The sequence below is a fragment of the Pseudonaja textilis genome, chromosome 6, assembly GCF_049901715.1.
Source record: "Pseudonaja textilis isolate UNSWEBS1 chromosome 6, rPseTex1.2, whole genome shotgun sequence".
Lineage (NCBI taxonomy): Eukaryota > Metazoa > Chordata > Lepidosauria > Squamata > Elapidae > Pseudonaja > Pseudonaja textilis.
The window spans coordinates 54,078,492-54,101,368 of record NC_141995.1 but is presented as its reverse complement, the minus strand read 5'-3'; the positions used below and the strand labels follow the sequence as shown (position 1 = coordinate 54,101,368).

General features: G+C 42.8%; 1 protein-coding gene across 1 annotated transcript; it reads right to left on the bottom strand.

The window, feature by feature from the left end:
- Nucleotides 1–18,294: 18,294 nt before the first annotated feature.
- On the bottom strand, nucleotides 18,295–19,396 carry LOC148125480 (uncharacterized). The gene is made up of 2 exons (XM_087936725.1): nucleotides 19,204–19,396; nucleotides 18,295–18,629 (listed from the first exon to the last, which is right to left on the bottom strand). Exons 1-2 carry the CDS (start codon nucleotides 19,367–19,369, stop codon nucleotides 18,295–18,297), a joined length of 501 nt encoding a protein of 166 aa, XP_087792851.1. The 5' UTR covers nucleotides 19,370–19,396.
- Nucleotides 19,397–22,877: the final 3,481 nt, after the last annotated feature.

Here is a 22,877-nt window from a genome sequence, read left to right as displayed (position 1 = left end):
TCTTAATTAGGGCTTATTTTAGGGTGCACATGTAAAAATCAAGGTAGGACTTACTTTTGGGGTAGGTCATATTTTCAGGGAAACAGTATTTACAGTTGGGGGTCACAAAAGGGCATGAAATTAAAGATCTCTGTGATGGCCCAGGACCAGGCACAAAGGCCACACAGGCAGCATCTCCTTTAATGCTTCAACTTTGCTCCAAATGCTCCCACATTATGCAAGTCCCACAGCAAAGCACTCTCTCTCTCACACACACAGAGCAATCCCTAACAGTTTTAGCACAATGGCTTCAAAGCAAGAAATCCAGTGGGGTAAAGGAACCAGAAAATGAATCCATGAAGCAAGGAAGAAGCAATGAGTTCACATCAAGCAAGGTAGAAGCAAGCAGTCTTGCAAACGTCAGACACAAAACTCCACAAATTCAGCATTTGACAAACGCCCCTCCCCACAACGTCTCCTTAAATCTCAGTCCCCAGATGTCCCTTGTGAAGAGGGGTGGAGCGCTTTCCTCCTGAGTCGTCAGGTCAGCCTGTGCTGTTTCCGCCTCCTCTCCACTCTCCATTTTGACATAGATCAGCTTGAAACATGTGACAAACCTCTTTCCACTTGCCAAAAATTTGCATAACAGGTAATAGGAAGCGATATGCTCTCTCTTCTCTTGCTTTCACTGAATGCGGACACAAGGCAGAAGACCAGTGATTTATTGAAAAAAAACGTTCATTAAAATCATTAAAATTCCATGGCTCTCCATCTTGCTTCCACAATTCTGAGGGGCTAATAGTAATTAAAACCATTGCCATCAAACCCAAACATTCAAATATAAAGAACCGCAAAAACCACGTTAATGCAATGGAGCCAAAGTCCTCATATCCTACATCCATGCATCTAAAACCCAGTTTAATCTCTGAGAACAATCATCAAGGATTTTAAAATGTGGGGAACACCTTCAGGGTTAGGGTTGAAATCATCCTATGGTGGGTAGGAGGAGATGGACAGTGGTGGGATTCAACCGGTGTAACAACCGGTTCGGTGAGCATGTGTGGTGCATTTGAAAGCAGCTCTAAATCTTAACTTACCTTCAACCCCGGTGAGTAAAACAGCTGAGGCCCAGCTGATGCTTATCAGCTGGGCGTCAAACAAAGGAAACAGGACAGACTAGCTCATGGGTGAGTGGGTGGGGCCAACTCATCGGCAGAACTACCGGTTTGCCTGAACCGGTTCATACTGTCTGAACCCCACCCCTGGAAATGAGGCTCCAGGAGGCAGGCAATGTGGCAAAAGCATAGATCCTGGGTCCAGTTTGTTCAGAATATTGCAGCATAAATTCAGTACCAGAAAAGTAAAGACAGATGGCTGAGGCTTCATTTAACTTCTTTATAAACATGTAAAGTAAATTTTACAATACCAGTTGTAGATTTCTCCAACATGGAGCAAACTCGAACAGACGCAGACACATTACAGGTTCAGATCAGAACAACTCAGGAGCTCAGAAACAGACATCAGTTTCACTTTAGTTCAGCAGGCAAGCAAGCAAGTTAGTTTCTCTTTCACTTTAGAGCTGAGCACAGAACAGAGATAAACCACGCCCAGATTCTCTTAAGTTTCAGCCCTCAATTCAGCTCTCATTGGCTGACCTTGTTACTAAGCTCTATTCCAGTTCATGAATATACTCTGACACAGTTAAATGACACGGCTTCAAAAAGAGGTCCAGAAGATGCCGTCATATTAAATCTTATTTGATGGGCAGAAATGGTAGGAGTCCAACAGTCCTATAAATAATCTGGCCCAACACCATGTAGAGAGGTTCATGGGTGATGGCCAACACCTGGAATTGCACCCAGAAGACCTCTTAGACATGAACTTGGCATCTACTTACACTTCTGGTATGTGCAATGAAGAAGTCAAAACTGGTCCTTGAAAGTGCCACAGTTTTGACTTCTTAGCCTTATGACGTGTGAAGAAGGAGCGAAAACAGATGGGGATGTGTCTGGCTTTCTTCTGCTCACACTTGTCCAAAGTCCTAAAGGTATTTTTCTTCAAGAGGCAACTGGACTTTCTGGTTTTTCTTTGAAGATGTTTCGCTTCTCATCCAAGAGCTGAAGAAACTTCTTGGATGAGAAGCAAAACATCTTCAAAGAAAAACAAGAAAGTCCAGTTGCCTCTTGAAAAAAAAAAAAAAGGCACATTTGGGACAATCATGACTGGGATGGCTGAGAATCTTCATAGATTGTCCACAGTGACACCAGTCCTTGTCACACTGCTCTAGCCAAACCACCACCCAAACCCAAACCCAAATCACACCACATGTCAGGCCTCCAACAAATCCATCCTCTTTCAAATCATAAGTCTCTAGCCGCATCTTTCAGAGTAAAAAATGTTATTTTATTAGGAATGGCCATGTTGGCATTAGCTGGGTGCAGCCAACACTAAAATACACCATTCATTTCCCTCTTGACCCTGGTCTTCTCCCCAGCCCCTGGATGTATATTCTCCAATGGGACACATCCATAGGCAAGAGTCATCAATCATGCTCTCCAGTAATATTCTTGCACGCCGACCCATTTGGGCTGTTAAGGCGATTATCCACCCCTTTCTGCTGACAACTAAAAGGACCAAAGGAGTATTTATTTATTTTTTAGTTGACACCACACCACTCGACTTTCCTCAAACCTTCTTCTTTGAAGGGAGTGGAGTGACCTTCTGGAAGGAGACAGAAATAGGCAATGAGTGACTTGGTCATCCAGAACATGCAAACCGAAGTTGCTGCTTTTTTTTAGGATCTTGAGGGAAATAATACTGAATATGAATATTTCAAATATGATGGGTTTTCCTTGATCTGAGAAACATCTCAATTTTTCCGCCTCTGAAAAGGTCCGAAGTGACAGGTGAAATTAATGTTTCACATCTCGATAGGAAGCAATTGCTAAGTCATGAATCTGTTTTGAAGTATTTGAGCTGGTTTATTTTAGAATGAAAACATTTCTGTTTTGACAGGCCCGCATGGTCTCCCCTTGAGCAGTTTAGACCCTATCAGATTAATTTAATGCACCATGTTGCTTTAATTATCTCCCATTTCCAGATTGTTATTATTATATTTTTTGAAGTACAGATTTACATAGATGAAAACATCACTGGTCTCTTCATTAGCTCCAACATGGCCTGCAAGGGGGGAAAAAAAGCTGCTTTGTAGATCTGCACCTGACACAACAATTAGCATAATCAGGACTTGAAACGCAAACTTGCTTGACCTTGCTACTAAGTTTTGCATGCTTTGCTTTAAACTTTTCTGCTAATGGAAATTCGTTATGAAAATGTGGAGTCTTGGTGCTCTCTGAGCTTTGGTTGGTTGTGGATGGTAATGTGACCAGTTGGCTAAGGAAACATCTGCAAGAAAACAAGCAAGCACCAAGGACCCCTCATGTCAGCCCTTGTCTTGTCTAAGCTGTGGTTCTTTCCCTGCCTTTCAAGGTCATTCGCACATACCTTTATCCAGGGGTGGGCTTCAAAAATATTAGCAAAGGGTTCTCTGCCTGGTTGCTGTGTGGGTGTGGCCAAGTGGGTGGCCATGGTGGCCTGGGTGGGCATGGTCATGGTGGGCCTCCTGCAGCATGGTGTTTTTGCCCTCCGCGGGCTCCGGAGGCTCTCTGGAAGCAGGAAAGGGGCCCATGTCCCGGCTTCCTGAACTTCTGGGAAGCCCGTTTTTTGCCTGCCCCAAGCCTCCACCCATGCCCTGCACTTACCTGCATTTAAAACGGGTTGCGTGGGGACTCCTGGGAGGGGAGGGTGGACAGAGCCAGCCAGGGGTGGGATTTGGGGGTTCTCCAAACTGCACAGAATCGTAGCTAGGGGGCTCTCCCGAAGCCCCCCGAACCCGCAGCAGCCCAACCCCTGCATTTATCCCATTTCTCTACTCCCAGAATTAGGATACTTTATACAATGCAGGAAAACAACTATGATTTCTGAAAGCTGGCAAGCTTTTGTTGTTAAATTCACTACTTTCTGTCCTTCCTAAACATTTTGCTTGGGTGTCAAAAAAATTGGGTCATAAAGGCCAAGATGATGACCACAACAATGTAGTTGGACCTCTGGCTGTTTCCATCACAACACTGTGGCTGTCCTATTGAGCCATTTTTTTGGACACATCACACCTTGTGAACCTAACATTTTGGTCCACGTAGTAGGATGCTAGCATGCTAATTAAGTTGTTTTCCTTCTTGTATAAGCCAAAAGATTTTCTTTTTCCTTCAATAATTGTTCAGTTTAGTGCCCTCTTTAGCTGTTTTCATCTTGTAAATGTTCCCAGCTGATTAAAATTTACCGCATCCATTTCTGTATAAGACGTTCCTTTACTTTTGAATTTATCTTGACATGTTTATGGTTTGAATCGGTAACTGTTGTAGCCGAAGCAAAACAGAGAAATAAGGACTAGCATTTTTGACTTCCTTCTGCCACTGCCGAGAAGTTTGCATTTGTTACTAGCAGGCAGAGAAAATTAAAATTGTGATTTGGTTATTTATTCAGCGTATGGCAAATACATGGACTTATAGTGGTTCAAATGTTAATGTCCAGTCTGCCCAGTCATTCAAAGAGAGGGTGGTCTATTTAAAAAAAAAATCAGACATTGGGCCGGTGTAAGCTCTGGAAGGACATTCAGACACAATGTGATGGATATTTTGTTGAGGAGTGCCACAGTCACACTGAGGGGTAGAGACTTTGTTGGGTATGGATCAGTGGTGGGATTCAAAATTTTTACTACTGGTTTGGGGGGGGGGGGCTTGGTGGACATGGTTTGGTGGGCGTGGCAGGGGAAGGATACTGCAAAATCACCATTCCCTCCCCACCCCATTAACCTGCTTTCCAGCTCTGTTCTCCTGTGCAGGGCAGCAAAAGGAGACCCAGTTGATTAGCTGGGACTCAATGGGAGGCAGAGAATAGATGGGGCGGGGCCAGTCAGAGGTGGGATTTGCCAGTTCTCTGAACTACTCCAAATTTCCACTACTGGTTCTCCAGAACTGGTCAGAACCTGCTGAATGACACCTCTGGTACGGATCCTGTTCGGAATTGACCAGTGCTGGTGAGGAAGATCAAAACCTGGCACCTTTTGTGTAGGGTCATCTACGTAACTGCCTGTATCTGGGCGTTCAGCAGCCTATTTGGCCTTCCACTGTGTGTTGACATCAAAGTTGTTAAGACAGCTGTTGAGCAAGTGCCAGAGAGGGCTTCCGGGATTTAAGACTGCCAATCGATAGATGAAAATTGTGATAATTAGTATGTAAACTATTATTGCATCTGATAATGGAAATGGTCTTAATTACATATGTTGATTTTTTTCTACTGGAATACCAAACATATCACAGACCAGAGGTGGTATTCAGCAGGCTCTGACCAGTTCTGGAGAACCAGTAGTGGAAATTTTGAGTAGTTCGGAGAACCGGCAAATGCTACCTCTGCCACCCCCATCTCTTCTCTGCCTCCAAGTCCCAGCTGATTGGCTGGGTCTTCTTTGGTTGCCCTGCACAGGAGAACGGAGCTGGAAAACAGGTTAGTGGGGTGGGGAAGGAATGTGGATTTTGCAGTATCCTTCCCCTGCCACGCTCACCAAGCCACGCCCACAGAACCGGTAGTAAATGTTTTTGAATTCCACCACTGTCACAGATCACTTGTGACAGATAACTCTCATATCCAGAAAGATCCCAGTTTTTACTTGCCAAGAATACATGAACAGAAGGTGTGTGTATACATATACATATACATACGTGTGTGCGTGCGTGCGTGCATGCATGTTTTCTTAAGTTTTTGTGGGTATCTCTCTGTATGCTATTCAGCTTTGTTCAGGTATTTTCCCACATCATTATAGTTGTGCTTTATAGTTGTGCTAGCGACGTTTCGGCAGAATCTTATCTGCCTTCATCAGGTTTCTGTATTGTGTTTGTCAGTGAGTGAAACGGTTGTGAAAGTCTGACTCACTGACGAACACAATGCAGAAGCCTGATGATGGCAGATGAGATTCTGCCAAAACGTTGCTACAACTTTAAAAGCACAAATATAATGACGTGGGAAAATACCCGAACAAAGCTGAATATGTATGTATGTATGTATGTATGTATGTATGTATATGTATGTATATATGTATATGTATATTTGTTTTCTTAAGTTTTCGCGGGTACTTACATGTATGGTATTCAGCTTTGTTCGGGTATTTTCCCACGTCATTGTAGTTTTGCTTTTAAAGCTGTAGCAACGTTTCGGAAGAATCTCATCTGCCATCATCAGGCTTCTGTATAGTGTTTGTCTGTGAGTCAGACTTTTACAGTGGTTTCAGTTTTAAATTTGGGGCTAGCCTACTGCTGTGCCAGAATGGTTTTTTCTTCATCCTGATTGGTTGGGAGTCTTGGTCTGTGTTTATTGGTCTTGGAGTTTGCTGTGTTCTGCTTGATTGGTGTTTCTAATATCTTCTATCTGTTTTGTGGCTCTTTTTGTGTCTTGATTGGCTGGCAACATTGTGTTCCTTTATTGGAGGCCTTTAGTGCAGCTTGGCTCTGAGTAAATGGACGGCTATCATTTGTTAGGAAGCTAGGAAGCACTCAGATGAAACCTAGCTTCCCTGCAAAATACACACACACACACACACACACATTCTTCCTTGTTAATTACTCTTGGTGTAATTAAGAGGGAAAGCACAAATCCATATCCACAGGCAGTTTTGGGGATTGATTCTGCAACCTTGTGTTCCTGGACTCCTTGACCTGTGGGTTAATTATACAAGCCAAGCAAATTGTGTCACTATAATAAAAGCCAAATTGTGTTGACGCTGCACTTTGCAACCTGTGTTTCCTTGTGCCCTATGTAAATAGCTTACATAGCAAAAAGGTTGGTGGTATGATGTTCATTTTGACATTAATTGCTGCTGGTTCCTCACCGAGCCCATTCTGCTAGAAAACCAAAGGGATTTGGTTCATGGCAAAATGGTTTATATCCCCCTCGCTTGGAGATGTAGCCTCATCAGGAATGCCTATTTCCCATAACCCCAAAGCTTTCGTGCAGATGGTGGATTGTGTTCTGTTTTTGAAGATGCTGAGTGGAGCTGATTTTTTTTTTTTAAAAAAAAAAATTGTTCAGAGAAGGTTTTAAGGGCTTAACATTTGCAAGGCCGGTTTAGCTGCACAAAATGCATCCTTATTGCCTTGTATCACGACGGAGAGTTTTGCATCTTCCTTCTCAAGAGTGGCCAATAGATGTCTCTGGAGGTTTAGGAATGGGGCATGTCCACTCCCTTTAGCTCCTTCTTAAGATGCTGGAATTCAGGGAATCTGCCCTTTGAATGTAGATTGGCTATACATTCACCCAGTTTCCTTTAAAAACGGGTCTACTAATCCACACAAATTATTGGGGAATAAATCCAATATGTCAAATCCACATAATCTAAACAAACCAATACAGGCATCTAGGTTGACCTTGGAATTATCTCGGCATGGCATGATAACTGTCCTCCAATATTGGAGGAACAGGAAAGAAGGATTGACTTATTCACCAGAGCACCAGGAGGGCAGAATGAGAAAAAATGGGTGGAACAATGATGGGATTTAATTTTTTTTATTACCGGTTCCATGGGCGTAGCTTGGGGCCGTGGCGTGGCTTGGTAGGCATGGCAGGGGAAGAATACTGCAAAATCTCCATTGACTCCCTACTCCTGGGGGAAGGTTACTGCAAAATCCCTTTCCCTCCCCACCCGACTAACCTGCTTTTCAGCTCCATTCTCCTGTGCAGGGTAACAAAAGGAGACCCAGCCAATCAGCTGGGATTCGGGAGGCCGAGAGGAGATGGGGGCAGAGCCAGTCAGAGGTGGGATTTGCCAGTTCTCTGAACTACTCAAAATTTCTGCTACCGGTCCTCAAGAACTGATCAGAACAGGCTGAATACCACCTCTGGGGTGGAAGCTTATTAAAGAGCAATCCGATTTAGAAATAAGGATAAATTTTCAGACAGAATGGTTAATCAGTGGGACAGCCTGCCTCTCGGAGTTGTGGGTACTCCATTGCTATAGATTTTGAACAGTAGAATGGACAACCGTTAGACCAGAATGGTATAAGGCAGGGATGTCAATCTCAAGGCCCAGGGGAAGATTTGGCCTGCAGGGTGCTTAGATCTGGCCCGTGGGGCTGCCCTGGACAGAGCAAGGGACCAGCCTGAGATACCTCTGCCAGTGAAAATGGAACTCGTGAGGGCTGTTGCCAAGCTCCGTTTTCACTGGCAGAGGGCTGCAGGAGGCCCTCCCAGCCAAAACCGGAGCTCAGGAGCCCGTTTTCATTGGCAGAGTGGTCAGGCCACCACAGATGCCCCCCAACACAAGCGACGTCATGCTGGCCACGCCCACCATGGTCACATCCGCTCTGCCCCCCCAAGGTCAAACCCAAACCTCAGTGAAATTGACTCCCTCTGGTCCTCAAGTCCCTTAAGTTTCCTGCCTTGAGTAGAAGGGTGGACTAGAAGACTTCCAAAGTATCTTCCAGCTCTATGAGCCTATATTTTCTCCAATTCTCTACTTGCAAATCAGATTTTCAGTGTCCTCTATAAGCTTCTTGATTTCTCTCTTTTGTCATACCCCTGTCAGAATCTGATACAGAGGGGGAGGCCGAACAGCTGACAGGGAGTGGGAGTGTCACTCCGTTGGCTGTGGAAGAAACTGGGGAAGGGCACAGTCCTTCCCCAGAGGACTGTGCCCGGCTGGGCAGAGCAAGGGAAAGGTAGAGCAAGGGAGAGGGAATTTGGAGGAAGACCCAGGCCCACCCCCTCGGCATGCAGGGGGGAATGGAGAAGGGAGCAACGTGAGTTGCGTGACTTACGGGAGAGGAAAGGGCCCTGATTCCCTTCATTAGCTGCAGCTGGAAACACAGTGTTTAAAAAGGGAAGCTGCACACAATAAGCTGTTGCTTATCTGTGTCCCTGGCATCTTCCCAACTGTGTGAGTATTGTCATGCCTTCAAGTCTGAAAGTCTTTCTCCTGCCCTGTCAAGTTAATTACTGCAGCTTTGTTTGTTTGGATTTTTGGTTACAGACTCTATGTACCTTGTTTTGGATTGAATTTTCTACAGTTAAAGGCTCTTCCTGGGAGAGTTTTTCTCCAACTGAAGGTAACCTGGACAACTTTGTGGGCAAAGTTGGAGATAATAAAGGGACTCTTATTGCTTATCTGACTGTGTTGCCTTTGTGCCACGTCCCTGGCCATCACATCTTTTCTCTGAGATATTCTCCCCTTCCCTTTTCTTTGCAACTCTTTTCCAAACGAACTAATGATTTGTTTTTTAATCTTAAAAAAAAAATCTTTAAAGAAATCTGTATCCCTAAATAATTCTAGCCTGTGTTGGCATGGGATGCAGCCAGCCACCCTTCTCCTGGATTCGTTTACTCTATTGTCTTGGATTCGTTAGTTTTCTATTTCACTTCGGTGTCCCTGAATTGAATCCACTGCTATGGCAACTCAGAGAGGTAAAGTTTGGCTGAAGCATCCCACGCATCTCTGGAGAAGAATAGATACTTGAACGTCTAGTCTCCACACTTTAAAACCAGCACATTCTCTTCAACCTCAATTGTAAGAAGGGTAGTAAGAAACTCTTCCACAAGTGTCTAGTTGGAAAGACCCAGAGGGTGAAAAAAAAATGCGAGCAATGAGTGCTTTCTTATTTTTCTTTTGTGACCACTTGAGAAGTTTCTCCCACGCTGGACTAAAATTCATACATGGCTGGAAAAAAATGACAAAACAGCATGTAGACTTGAAACCAGAGATATCTTAATTGGGTATCTTATCTGAAGGCTACAATAAAGAATTGACATATTTGATTATAAATGTTTTGATCGCAGCTAGAATTGTATTTGCCAAAAATTGGAAAAATGAAAAAATTCCGATAGAAGAGGAGGTGATTTAGAAAATGATGGAATGTGCAGAAATGAGTAAATTGACGTTAGCAATTAGAGAGCAAGAAGACAAAGAATATTATAAAATTTGGGGCTTGTTTTATCGATGGTTAAATAAGAAAATAGCGAAATAAAATATAATACAACATAAATATAATGATAGAATAAAGATAAGACAATGTAATATGTTATAACTGATTACAATGAAATGAATGATATTATGAACCGAGATATGTAAAAAATATAGTAAAGTCTAATAAGGAGTAAAGTCTAATAAGGAGTTAACAATAATATAATATAATATGCATATTCATATTCATATAATACGAATTCTAATGATGTATTTAGAAGGGAAAGACTGTTGATATTGTACTCAAGAAGACATGTATCAACCAACATACTGTACAATGGAAAGATGGTTTTATGTTTTGTGTTTATGTTAGTGAGAAGTTTCTCCCACTGACAGCTATTTTTATCTGTGCTCAAACTCTGATGTCAGGATGCTGTTTTTGCTTGCGAGTTTTGAAGCCACGTACCTCTCACGACTCTTTCCATCTCGTTTTGGTTTCCACAAGAGGCTTCCGATGCTTCAGACAGACAAAATAGAATAGAATAACAGAGTTGGAAGGGACCTTGGAGGTCTTCTAGTCCAACCCCCTGCCTAGGCAGGAAACCCTACACCACTTCACACAAATGGTTATCCAACATATTTTTAAAAAAAAACTTCCAGCGTTGACTGGAAATAAAAGATAAAGAAGATTCTGAATATTATTGCAGTATGGGATAAAGGGTATGAGTAGCTAAAAAATAGATGTAAAGATTAGAAAGAATGGATTATTGTAAATAAAATAAGAGATCTTAAGAGATGTATAGACATGTATATAATATAATATATAAGATATATGTATTTGTTGATGCAAAATCGTTGTCATGAATATAAATGTGATTTGTATTTTTGAAAATTACAATTAAAAAACCCCAAAACCTTCCAATGTTGGAGCATTCACAACTTCTGGAGGCAAGTTGTTCCACTGATTAATTTTTCCTTAGTTCTAGGTCGCTTCTCTCCTTAATTAATTTCCACCCATTGCTTCTTGTCCTGCCCTCAGGTACTTTGGAGAATAGCTTGACTCCCTCTTCTTTGTGGCAGCCCTTGAGATATTGGAACAGAGCTATCATGTCTCCCCTAGTCTTTCTTTTCATTAGACTAGACATGCCAAATTCCTATAACCATTCTTCATGTTTTAGCCTCCAGTCCCCTAATCTTCTGTTGCTTTTCTCTGCACTCTTTCTAGAGTCTCAACATCTTTTTTTACATTTCGGAGACCAAAACTGGTTTCAGGATTCCAAGTGTGGCCTTAGCAAGGCATTATAAAGTGTTATTTAACACTTCATGTGATCTTGATTTTATCCCTCTGTCGATGCAGCCTAGAACTGTGTTGGCTTTTTTGGCAGATTCTGCGCACGTCTGGCTCATATTTAAGTGATTGTCCCCTAGGACTCCAAGATGCCTCTCACAGTTACTACTACTGAGTGAGGTACTACCTATACTGTACCTGTGCATTTGGTTTTTCTTGCCTCAATGTAGAACTTTGCTTTTTTTTCACCATTGGATTTCATTGCGTTAAGATAGCACCCAATGCTGCACCAAAACAATTTCATCCTTCCGTCCATCAGTTCTGACAGGCGTGTTTCTCTTCTGAGTGAAGACAGCACTTTGTCCAAATCTAATTCATGTAGGATATCCTAGTTTTATTCCTCTACTTCCATCTTTTCACTCCCACGTAGGCCTTGTCCTGCAAGTTTGTTCCATGCTTCTAAATGATTCAGGGACTTCCATCCTGAATCCAGGGGGCCCAACACCCAAGCTGCAACCCAGTATCGCGCCGGGACCTGTTTGAAACTAGGCCGCGTTAGCGATAGGCAAATGCATATGCGAAGCTCCACTGGTGTGAACAGAGACCGCTAGGTTACAGGGTGCTTGTGTACTTGCATGTGAAGCTCCATTCTCACAAGCGAAGAGTGCTCGTGTACAAAGCTCCATTCATGTCAATGGAGCATTGCCCATGAGTGCACTCTGTTCTCACGAGTGGAGGTTCCCCCATGAGCACAAGCACCCTCCACTCAAGCATTGTTGTGGTGCACTGGCAGCAGGTGCAGACTGTTGAGGTCTTGGAGAGCAAGGATTCAGATGAGAGGCCTGCGTGTGATGCAGGGATGGGGCAGGGCCCTCAGGGAGTGGAGCGCTGCCTTCGGAGATTGTGGAGGCTGGCAGCAGTGATGAAGAGGTCCCTGAGGAGCCTGTGCCCAGTGTGCCTGCACTCAGGGCTGCTCAAAGGAAAGAGCAGCTGCAGCAGCACGGGAGACTCTGGAATAAGGCTGCAAGGTAATGGCCCCTCGCTTAAGAGATAAAAGCCAGCTGAGAAACCAGAGTTCTTTGCAGAAGGCAAAGAAGCTAGATACTCAAGCCTGGTGGACGTTACAATATCTGAGTTGGTGTTTGGAGAGTCTTCATTGTTTAGGAACTTTATCTGCCGTTCTTGGCAGCCTTGCAAAAACTTGACAAGGCTCCTTCTTGTTGGAGCTAATTAGTTGGAAGCAGCCTTTTATCTGTGAAGAAACAGGATTCATGAATGAAACAGTAAAAGGTTGTGCTGTTACTTTTGTCTTGTGTTTACTCTCTTGGAACCAGGTTTGGGTCAGAACAAGCACCCTTTGCTCACACAAATGGAGCTTCGTGTGCGAGCACAAGGGCCTGCCGCTTGCGCGAGTGGAGCTTAACGCTTGAGCGCAAGCGCCCTATGCTCACACCGATGGACCTATGTGCATACACACATGCCTGCTACTCACACACCTGGCTCACCAAGGTGGAAAGTTTGGGGACCGCTGACCTAATCAAGTAAACAAGTCACTCATGTCCTTGTCACCTCCTGTCTTTGTCGTCATCTTCTTTTAATGAGCCCATAGTCCCTTACGTGGGGGTGGAGTCAGGGCAACTGAATGGAGCTGAGTGTTAACTGGCCGGATGCCCTTCTTGTCAATAATATGGAGTTATATTCAGATATATTCTCATTGGGCCCAGAGAGAAATATCTGCCTCTATCTAGGATCGAACTCCCAGCTTCCGGATTGGGAAGCGAGAGCTCCACCTGTAGGCCACCTCACCACTCTGTGTCACCTCCTGCCTTGACTACTGCAATATGCCACACATGGGGCTGCCCTTGAAAAGTATCTGGAAGCTTCAATTGGTCCAAAATGCAGCAGCCTGCATGGCTTTGTGCAATCCCGGATGTCCATATCTCCTGCGGGGACTGTTTTGGTTGCCAATGTGCTTCTGGGTCCAATTCAAGATGGCAGTGGTCACCTCTAAAGCCCTACATGGCTTGGGACCAGGTTATTTGAAGGATTGCTTTTTCCTGGCCATACCTACTTGACCCACCAGAGTGAGGGGTGCAGGGAATGCTGTAGGTCTCCTCTACAAAGGAAGTATGCGCAGTGGGCCCAACAAATGCTCTGTCCTACACATTGGTAAAAAAAAAAAATCAATACACCAAATATAAGCTAGGCAGATATGACCTTGTTAATGGACCTCACTCTGTCAAGCACCTTGGAGTTCTCATATCGAATGACTTAAGTGCCAAAGCTCACTGCAACAGTATTGCCAAAAAGGCTTTAAGAGTTGTAAATTTAATTTTACGAAGCTTCTTCTCTGGGAATACTGATTGGCAAACTAGAGCATTCAAAACCTTTGCTAGACCAATACTTGAATACAGCTCTGCTGTCTGGAATCCGCACTGTATATCAGACATTAATACAATTGAGCGAGTCCAGAAGTATTTCACCAGAAGAGTACTATATTCCTCTGTTCGCAAGAAGAATACCTTACAGCACCAGGCTTGAGATTCTGGGCTTAGACAACCTTGAACTACGCCGGCTAAGATTGGACTTAAGCATAGTACATAAACTCATATGTTACAACATCTTACCAGTTAATGAATATTTCAGCTTTAACCACAACAAGACAAGAACACACAATATGTAATTGTGAATGTAAACCACTCCAAACTCGATTGCAGGAATTACAATTTCAGCAACAGAGTGGTCAATGTCTGGAACTCACTACCTGATTCTGTTGTCACCTGCTCAAACCCCCACTCCTTTACTTTCAAACTAACTTCTATTGACCTCATCCCGTTCCTAAGAGGTCTGTAAGGGGCGTGCATAAGCGCACAATCGTGCCTACCATCCCTGTCCTATTGTCCCCAATTATTAGTTCCTATTTCATATATATAAACTTATGTTTATTCTTATTTCTATCATATTGTAAGCATTTGACAAAATAAATAAATAAAAATAAAGAAAGAAGGGCCTTCTCTGTGGGGATTCCTTCCCTGTGGAACACAATTCCTGCAGAGATAAGATAAGCCACCACTCTGAACCTCTTCCCCAAGGTCCTGAAGGTTATTGCTTTTTATTGCTTTTTTTATATTGCATTTTTTTTTTATTTTTGTAAGCTTCCCAGAGTCACTGAACATGAGTTGAGCGGCTGTATAATTTTTTAAAAAACTCAATCAATAATGCAATTGAGAGAGAAAAGGATGTTGTGAAGTTGTAAATATGGACTGGTTGCGAAGTTAACTTTTCATCATTGTCATAATGTAGAATTGTTGCTGACTCCGAGGCGGCTGCTAAGCAAAGTGTACCTGTAATAGAAGGCTTTGAATCCAACATTGAGCCAACCAAAGTGTGGCTGACACCTAACTCTGTGGTGTCTCTGGCATTATTTCTTCTACAATTGTTCTCTATGCTGATTTTAAACACTCGATACATTCATATCTGTGCTTGGTGTTTGAGCTGGTAGAATGAATCAAGAGAAAACGATCTTTCTAATTGGATTAAGGATGTCTTAGGTGAGCCTTGGACCAAACCTTCAGAGCTTTTGGAGAATATATTTTCCTTCTTTAACATATAGGTAGGTGGCTTTTTTTTTTTTACCAGAAATGGCCAGGTAGCCTCCAAAGGAGAGTCTAGTTGCAGGAAATGCATGTTGTTCTGTCCTCACTACACATTAGTCTGTGTGCAGCACGACACACAGCTAAACCCACCTACCCTCCAATAAACAGACCATGTGGATGCTTTATTGAAAGAACAGGATATGGTGGATGCTTTAGATCTGAGTGCTTTATTGAAAGAACAGGATGTGGTGGAACTGGGGAAAACAGGGATACATACAATGAGGACCAAATACAAGACAGACAGTATTAAGTTACTGCTGAACATAACAATTAATAAATACAAGCAATTTAAATCTCATCGGTGATGCTCTGTGTGTGGGATGTGGGTTTCTCCTTGGATGACCATGTGCTACCGATTAAGATGGATTCTTCTTTGTGCTTCCCCCAATGCTAAAGGAAATGGAAGCATTCGCCTTCCCCCAAATGCTAAAGGAAATGGAGTCTGCTTTGCCAGCGTGCACTTGTTTTGAGAGTGCGGGCTGATGGTAATGGGGTGGGGTCCGCTTCAAACAATATACTTGGTATTTGTCTCTCTGGCCATTAGATGGGGTAAAAGTGCAACAACAGTATATAAAGATTGTATGTTGGGGCATATTTATCCCCCCAGCCACTAGATGGGGATAGAGAGTAACAACAGTGTATAAAAGTTATATGCTAGGGCATGACACATGTTATGTCATAAACTCAATTAAATGTTATGTGCATCCTCCACCTCACCCTCTAAATATTGAGTTCTGGAGAGAAGTAATGTAATTAAATGTTAGGTATAGCAACTAGCATAGCACCAGAGGGAGCATAAAATGGAAAATTAGTCGAAACGTGCCTGTGATTAATTCTGATTGCATTGATAAAAATAATCTAATGGGAGACCTGTGAGACATAATACATTTTTACCCCTTATGAGCCCTGTGGCTGCCTCTTAGCAGCATCAAGACTTTAAAGAAAAGACAGCCATTCTGGAGATATTCAGAACAGAATTAAAGAATCAGGTCACTTAGCGCTGACTCAGTTGAGCCGACCGGAGTGCATTAAAGTTGGAGATTAATTTTGGGGCAGGCTAAGAATAAATCTACTGCATGCACACCTGCTACTAAACCATAAGTATCCACTTTAATAATTTGTAATGATGGCAAGTATCCTGCGTTTTCTTTATGTTGTGGTTCGCCGGCAGCCTGTGCAGATGGCACTGGAATCAGACAATGGGGAAGAACAGGGACCTGTCCGGGAATCTGGGGAGGACTCAGACGAGGGTCCTGCATCCAAGGCAGAGATGGGGCCAGGACCATCTGGGAGTGGGGTGCTGCCACCGGAGCCTCCGGAGTCTGGCAGCAACGAGGCAGAGTTCCCAGTGCGCATGTGCGCAAGCTGTGAGAAGGCAAGAGCAGCGGAGACAAAAGGGGCAATTCGGGAGTAAGGCGTGGAAGTGATTGCCCCTCCCATAGGACATAAAGGAAGTGCAAAGGTGGAGAAACCTTTCCAGGTAGCAAAGTCATTTGCTCTGTTTGGATTAATCCTTAAAGCTCTGCATAGACTTTGTACTTTGGTTGGCTTTTTATAGTTCATTTGGCACTTTAGATGTTGGCAACAATTCAAAGGAAAGAAAGGTGGGTGCTTATCTCGAGGGACTGTTTGGGACTCATTACAGGCTGGGAATGAACATAATTCCCAGCACTGAAATAAAACAAGAGTTGTTTTAACTAAGCATGTGCTTAATTATGGTCTCGGTTTCTAAACCCCACCCATTTGCTTCACTCTTCAGTCCATCACAGTCCTTTCCAAATATAGATGCCCTTCTCAGCCACCAAAACATTATTTCTGTCTTAAAATGGCAAAATTAAAATATATTTTTTTCATGCTTGAGATACAGTTTCTCCTAATACATCGATTTTTGTGAAGAATTCCCCCTAAATATAATGCACTGCTGGAATGATGTATGGTCACTAGTATTTGCAGTGTGGTTTCATCATTCCTAATAGGTGCACTTTGAACACAGAGAACAGCATTACAGAATCTGAAGAGCTCTGATTATTGAATTGTTCTTTGATTCATCTCCTGTATTGTCTAAACAAGTGAATTAGGTAAACTTGCATTGCAATGAAAAGAACCAATGCTTTTTCTATACCTGACCTAGTTCAGGCATCCGGCAATTAAGGGAAATGCAAGCCTCGATTAATTTTTTTAAAGCAATGTTTGGAGTACTGAAAAGTGCAATTTCTGCGGCTTTTGTTGAAGCCATAAAAGCTGAATTGCAGCTTCTTTTAATTTGTTGTTGTTCTTTAAAGTGGAAATATAAATGATAGTTGTAAAGAGAAGATATATTCTCGTATAGCTTCATCTAGCATTCTCTCTCTCTCTCTCTCTCTCTCTCTCTCTCTCTCTCTCTCTCTCGAATTATATTGAGTGCAGAGAAGAGCAACAATGATGAGTAGGCAGATGAAGGCTAAAACATATGAAGAACAGCTGCAGGAATTGGGTATATCGAGTTTAATGAAATGAGGAGGTGATAAGTCACCTAGGAAAGCCAAGGGAAATCATCAAAACCATCAAAAAGTGAAAGTTAGAATATTTTGGAAATGTGATGCGACACTTGGAAAAATACTTCACTTAATTCTCCAAGGAAAGATTGAAGACAAATGAGGTCCAGTCAGAAGAAGAACATCATGGCTTCAAAATTTAAGGGACTGGTTTTGACAAAACTCAACACCACTTTTTTGTGTGGTTGTTGATAAAAATGATGGCCAATGTCCAATGATGGATATGGCACATGTAATGACCCAGGGTGAGATACAAAACAAACACACAGAAAACAGGTGAAGCCCCTTTTATTCCTTCACTTTGCTTCCAAGCTCCAAATATCTTTGACGGAAGACAAAAAACTCCCACACAAACAGTTACAAGAAGAAGGGAAAAAGCAACACAAACCAGGCAAGATAAGGGTTGGAGGACGTCCATAGATAACACACACTGGGAAGGACGCCAAACTCAGAGAGGAACCATCAACTAGAGATATTTCGACACTTTGTTTCCAGCGTTCGTCTGTATGCAGGTCTGTCCTCTTATTCAGTTGACACAGCTGCAGCCCCTGAAGAGGATCAAGGCCCTCTCCTCCCGAGAAGATCACGTATCTCCCTTATTCTCTCTTCCCTGTGTACCCTAGGATGGATAGCGGATGGGCCTGGGTCTTCCTCTGGCTTCTGCCCTTCCCCAGCCTCCTCCACAACCTCCGGAGCCACACTTCCATTCCCTATCGGCTGTTCCTCCTCTCCCTCAGAGTCTGTCTCCACCAGGGGCATGACAACACAACAACAGCAACCCTGTTTCCTTTTTCCTGCCAAACGGATGGCTCGCACAACTATTGACTAGTAGTTTCATAAATGGTCCATACGGTTGTAAGGATTCCATTTAGGATCTTGGGATGGGAAGGGAGCCTCAATATGTGCTGCTAGATTTCCATCTGCCCTGACGTCAGGCTTTAATATCTCAGTTACTGCATTCTTAGTCTTTTCCCTTTCTTCCGGGTTAAACAGAGTCGCCATAAGTTGTTGGAGATCCATCCAAGTGGGGTTGTGTGTATCCACTATGGTTTTCACTAAATCTGCTACTTCTGTAGGTTTTTCATTAAAGGGGCCATAGTGTAGTTTCCAGTTAAGTAAATCTGACGTAGTGAATGGTACATGTTGGAACAATGGTAAGGTGACCGATGCTGTGGGGGTCCTCATGATCTGTTACAAGCTGGTCAACCTGCCTAAGCAGTGCTGTCAGGGACGTTTGTTCTGTTTTTGCTCTTGTCCTTGCTGCCACTGGTTCAGCCTCTAGTTTAGGGTCTACCTAGGGTTCTACCTGGGAGTCTACCTGGGCAGAGGTCCCCGGGGGCGAAAGGTCAGCTTGGGCCAATCGATCTATCGTATCTGGTGGATCCCCGGGGCTTCTCATGGAGGGGGATACCCGGTCTAGTCAGGCTATTAATCCTGATGCCCCAGAAGATTCTCCCTCATCTGACATCTTTCTTAAGCCAAGAGGGGGTACATATGGGGGTGGATGCGGTAGTTCTTCTGGGCAGCTAGGCATGACTGGGGTGGACTTCTTTAGTTTGGTCAATGGTAAAGTTTGTGACACTAGGAGCCTGCACCGTTGCATTTTGAATTTTTTGAGCCATGGTGGAGGGTGGTTTTATAGGTTAAGCCAAACATCTATGGACAGATCTTGGTCTGGGTGTCCTAATGTAGGATGGAATACTAACTGATGAACCTGTACTGCTATGGAGGTGTCCAAAGTACCTATGGCTGGCCATCCCACTCCAAATGTTGGCCATTCTCCCTCACAAAACACCTGTAGTTTATGTCTACTCCACTTAAGACCATAGTCCTGAGATTCATATGCTTCCTTAAAGTGTTTTAGCATACACCCCAATGGGGTTAGGGGCACACTTTCTCCACCTCCCATGAGCCACCCAGGTCACCAGACAAGACAATTGGGAAGAGGGGTTAGAAGAAAGTAGGGGATCCTTCCTCTCTTGGTAACACCAGGGATTTCCACACACTCACATCTGACCCAGGGAGCCAGGTGCACACGGTCTCCGATGGGAACTGCAGATGCCACTCGTTTTCTACTGGCCCACAGTGCTGGACACTCACAGTCACCAATGGGAACCTCAGTAGCTCACCTCAATCATTTCTGACAAGTCCTCCCACCTTTGCTTAAGAGAGGGTGATCAATCCACTCCTCCATCCCTGCTTACAGGCAGGAATTGTTTCCCAAGTCCAATACTTGCCTGCAGGCCTGTTCCTTCTCCACTGGCCAGCTGTCCTGGTCTGCTTACCCTTCACCAGTGTTTCTTGGAGGTGTCAACCGCCGTCGCCAGAACACAGCAGTATCAGGAAGTCTTTCGGATTCAAAGGACTGATGGCGCCTGGGATGTTCCATTCAACTCTGGGGTGGACCCTCCAGCGGGTCTCAGGGCCCCTTGTGTCCCATCTGGGGTGCCATAAATGTTGCAGCAGATCCTGTTTCCAAATCAGGACACAAGACCACGAAGGGTAGGAGAACACAGGTTTATTTGCGCAAAAGGTTCAGAGCCTTCGCATGGCAAATTCTGAACCCCCGGGTCTTCCTGAGGTGTTACTTTTATACAGCTCACAGCCTCAGCCTAGCCCGGGGCGTTTCTCTTATCAAGCTATACCATGACCTATGTACTACAGAAAAGAGAAGTAAGTCTAATTAGTCACTTGTTCTTATCTTACACCATCTGTTATTTTCTATACCTACCCTTGTTTACAGGAACATGTCTAGTTCTTAGGTTTAGTAATTTCGTGGTTTACACAATATTGTATAAAGCAAAGCTAAGAAACTTCTGCTAATTATAAGAATACTTTTCTGGTAATTTTCCATTCCGCTTCAGAAATATTTTCCAGTTGTGAATGTTGGCTACCCCGTTCATTCTCTGATTTCAGAAAGCTCATCCAAGATATAGAGGAAATTCATAAACGTTCTTATTATTTTCAGCAGTTGCAAGAACTACTGTTTAACTAATATGTCTCCTTGTATTTAAGACATATCAGCATCTCATCTCTGCAGAGACTGTTAAAAAAGACCCAATCCAGTGACAGTTTTACCTCTGATTTGTTGTGAGATGTTCCATAAATGGGTATTGTCCAAAATGTATTTGTAACACTGAGGCTTTGATTAGCAAACAAGGCATTTCAGTCTTTTCTGCTGTATTTTATTTCAATTATTATGTTTCTTGCATTATAGACTTAGTTACAGCTCATGATTATTTAGTACCAGAAATTTTTCTTTAAACCAGTTGGGGGAGCTTGAAGGCCATTTTAAGGATATTTTACCACTAGCAAAGCTTCACCAAATAGGTAAACAGCCTTGTACAAAACTAAACTAAACTAAAATATACATAAGGCAATTAAAGATGTATTTGGCAGGAAGTCTGACTCAATTTTTGGTTTCTTTCTGTTCAGAAATTGCAGCCTGAAACTGGACAGATAACTGAAAATTACATTCTTATGCTAAATTCACTATATTATTGAACAGCAATGTGTCTCTAAGTAAATGGGATTTTAGCACCCAGAAGAATGGCTATATTGAAGTCACTTGATTTCCAACTGCAGATCCATATAGTTTTAACACTGCACATTCCGTTTCATTAAGGGGACTTGAAGTTTTTCACTTTAAAAACAAAACAAAGCCATTTAGAAAACTGAAATGAATAAAAACAAAAAAGCATTAAACCAACTCCGGCATGAATACGGAATTTCTATTGTAAAATAAATTTGGGAAGATCCTATTGATAGACATTATGTAAACCTGCTGTAAGAGGTTTGTAATCTAAAACAATCCATCTGTTAAAAATACTGAAGTTTGCAGATGATACAACAGTGATTGGTCTCATTCGAGACAACGAATCGCATAAAGATAGGAGGTTGTATAACTTGCCTCGTGGTGTGACTGGAACAATCTGGAACTGAACACACTCAAAACTGTAGAAATGGAAGGAAACTTTAGGAGAAACCCTCCCCAAGTACCACCTTTTACAATACTAGACAACACAGTATCAACAGTAGAGACCCTCACATTTCTAGGTTCTATCATATCAGAAGACATAAAATAAACACCTAATGTCAAAAACGTCATCAAAAAAGCACAACAAAGAATGTTCTTTCTGCACCAACTGAGAAAACTCAAACTGCCCAAGAAGCTGCTGATTCAGTTCTACAGAGGAATTATTGAGTTTGTCATCTGCACCTCTATAACTGTCTGGTTTGGTTCTGCAACCCAACAGTACAGACTCAGACTTCAGAGGATAATTAGGACTGCAGAAAAAACAATTACTACCTACCTGCCTTCAACTGAGGACCTGTATACTGCACGAGTCAAAAAGAGGGCTGTGAAAATATTTATAGACCCCTCACATCCTGGACATCAACTATTTCAACTCCTACCCTCAAAATGACTCTTATAGAGCACTGCACACCAGAACAACTAGACACAAGGACAATTTTTCCCCGAACGCCATCACTCTGATAAACAAATAATTCCCTCAACACTGTCAAACTATTTACTAAGTTTGCATGACTATTACTATTAATCCTTCCATCTGTCCTTTCACCCATCTCCTCTCATTTATGACTGTATGACTATATCTTTGTCGCTTGTATTCTTACGATTTATATTGACTGCTTCCTAGTATGATTTGATTGCTTATTGTACCCTATGACTATTATTAAGTGTTGTACTTTATGACTCTTGATGAATGTATCTTTCTTTTATGCACACTGGGAGCATTTGCACCAAGACAAATTCCTTTTGTGTCCAATCACACTTGGCCAAAAAAGTATTCTATTCTATTCTGTTCTGTTCCGTTCCATTCCGTTCCGTTCCGTTCCGTTCAGCTCCACTCCACTCCACTTCACTCCACTCCACTCCACTCCACTCCACTCTACTCTACTCTACTCTACTCTACTCTACTCTACTCTACTCTACTCTAAGAGATGGTCAGGCTGAGCCCAAGGGAGGGGTCAATTTGTCATCAGTCTTGAGTCTCTTCGTGCTCACCAGAGATCTAAGTTCATCCCATTTTGAATTCCTTGGACTCTTATATACCGCCAGTGTGCTTTGACTGTTAATTCTTGTTGAGAGCTTAAGCTTGCAATAAATCTTCATACTCATTTGAACTGCTTGGATCTTCTGATTTCCCCATAAAAAAAAAAAAATTTAATCAGGGATGAAGTGATGAGGTTTATGACCTTTAGGTTGAAACTGGATACACATTTATTTGGAAATATTTCCCAACAAATTTCATGAAGCTTACTTCTGAGGAAGATTACCTGGATGTGTGTTTACAATCAATATGATAAACAAAATAGATGAGGTAAGTATTAAGGCATTATTTTATTTTAATTAACAGCACTGTTAATTAAGCTTTGATAAACAAATACTGATT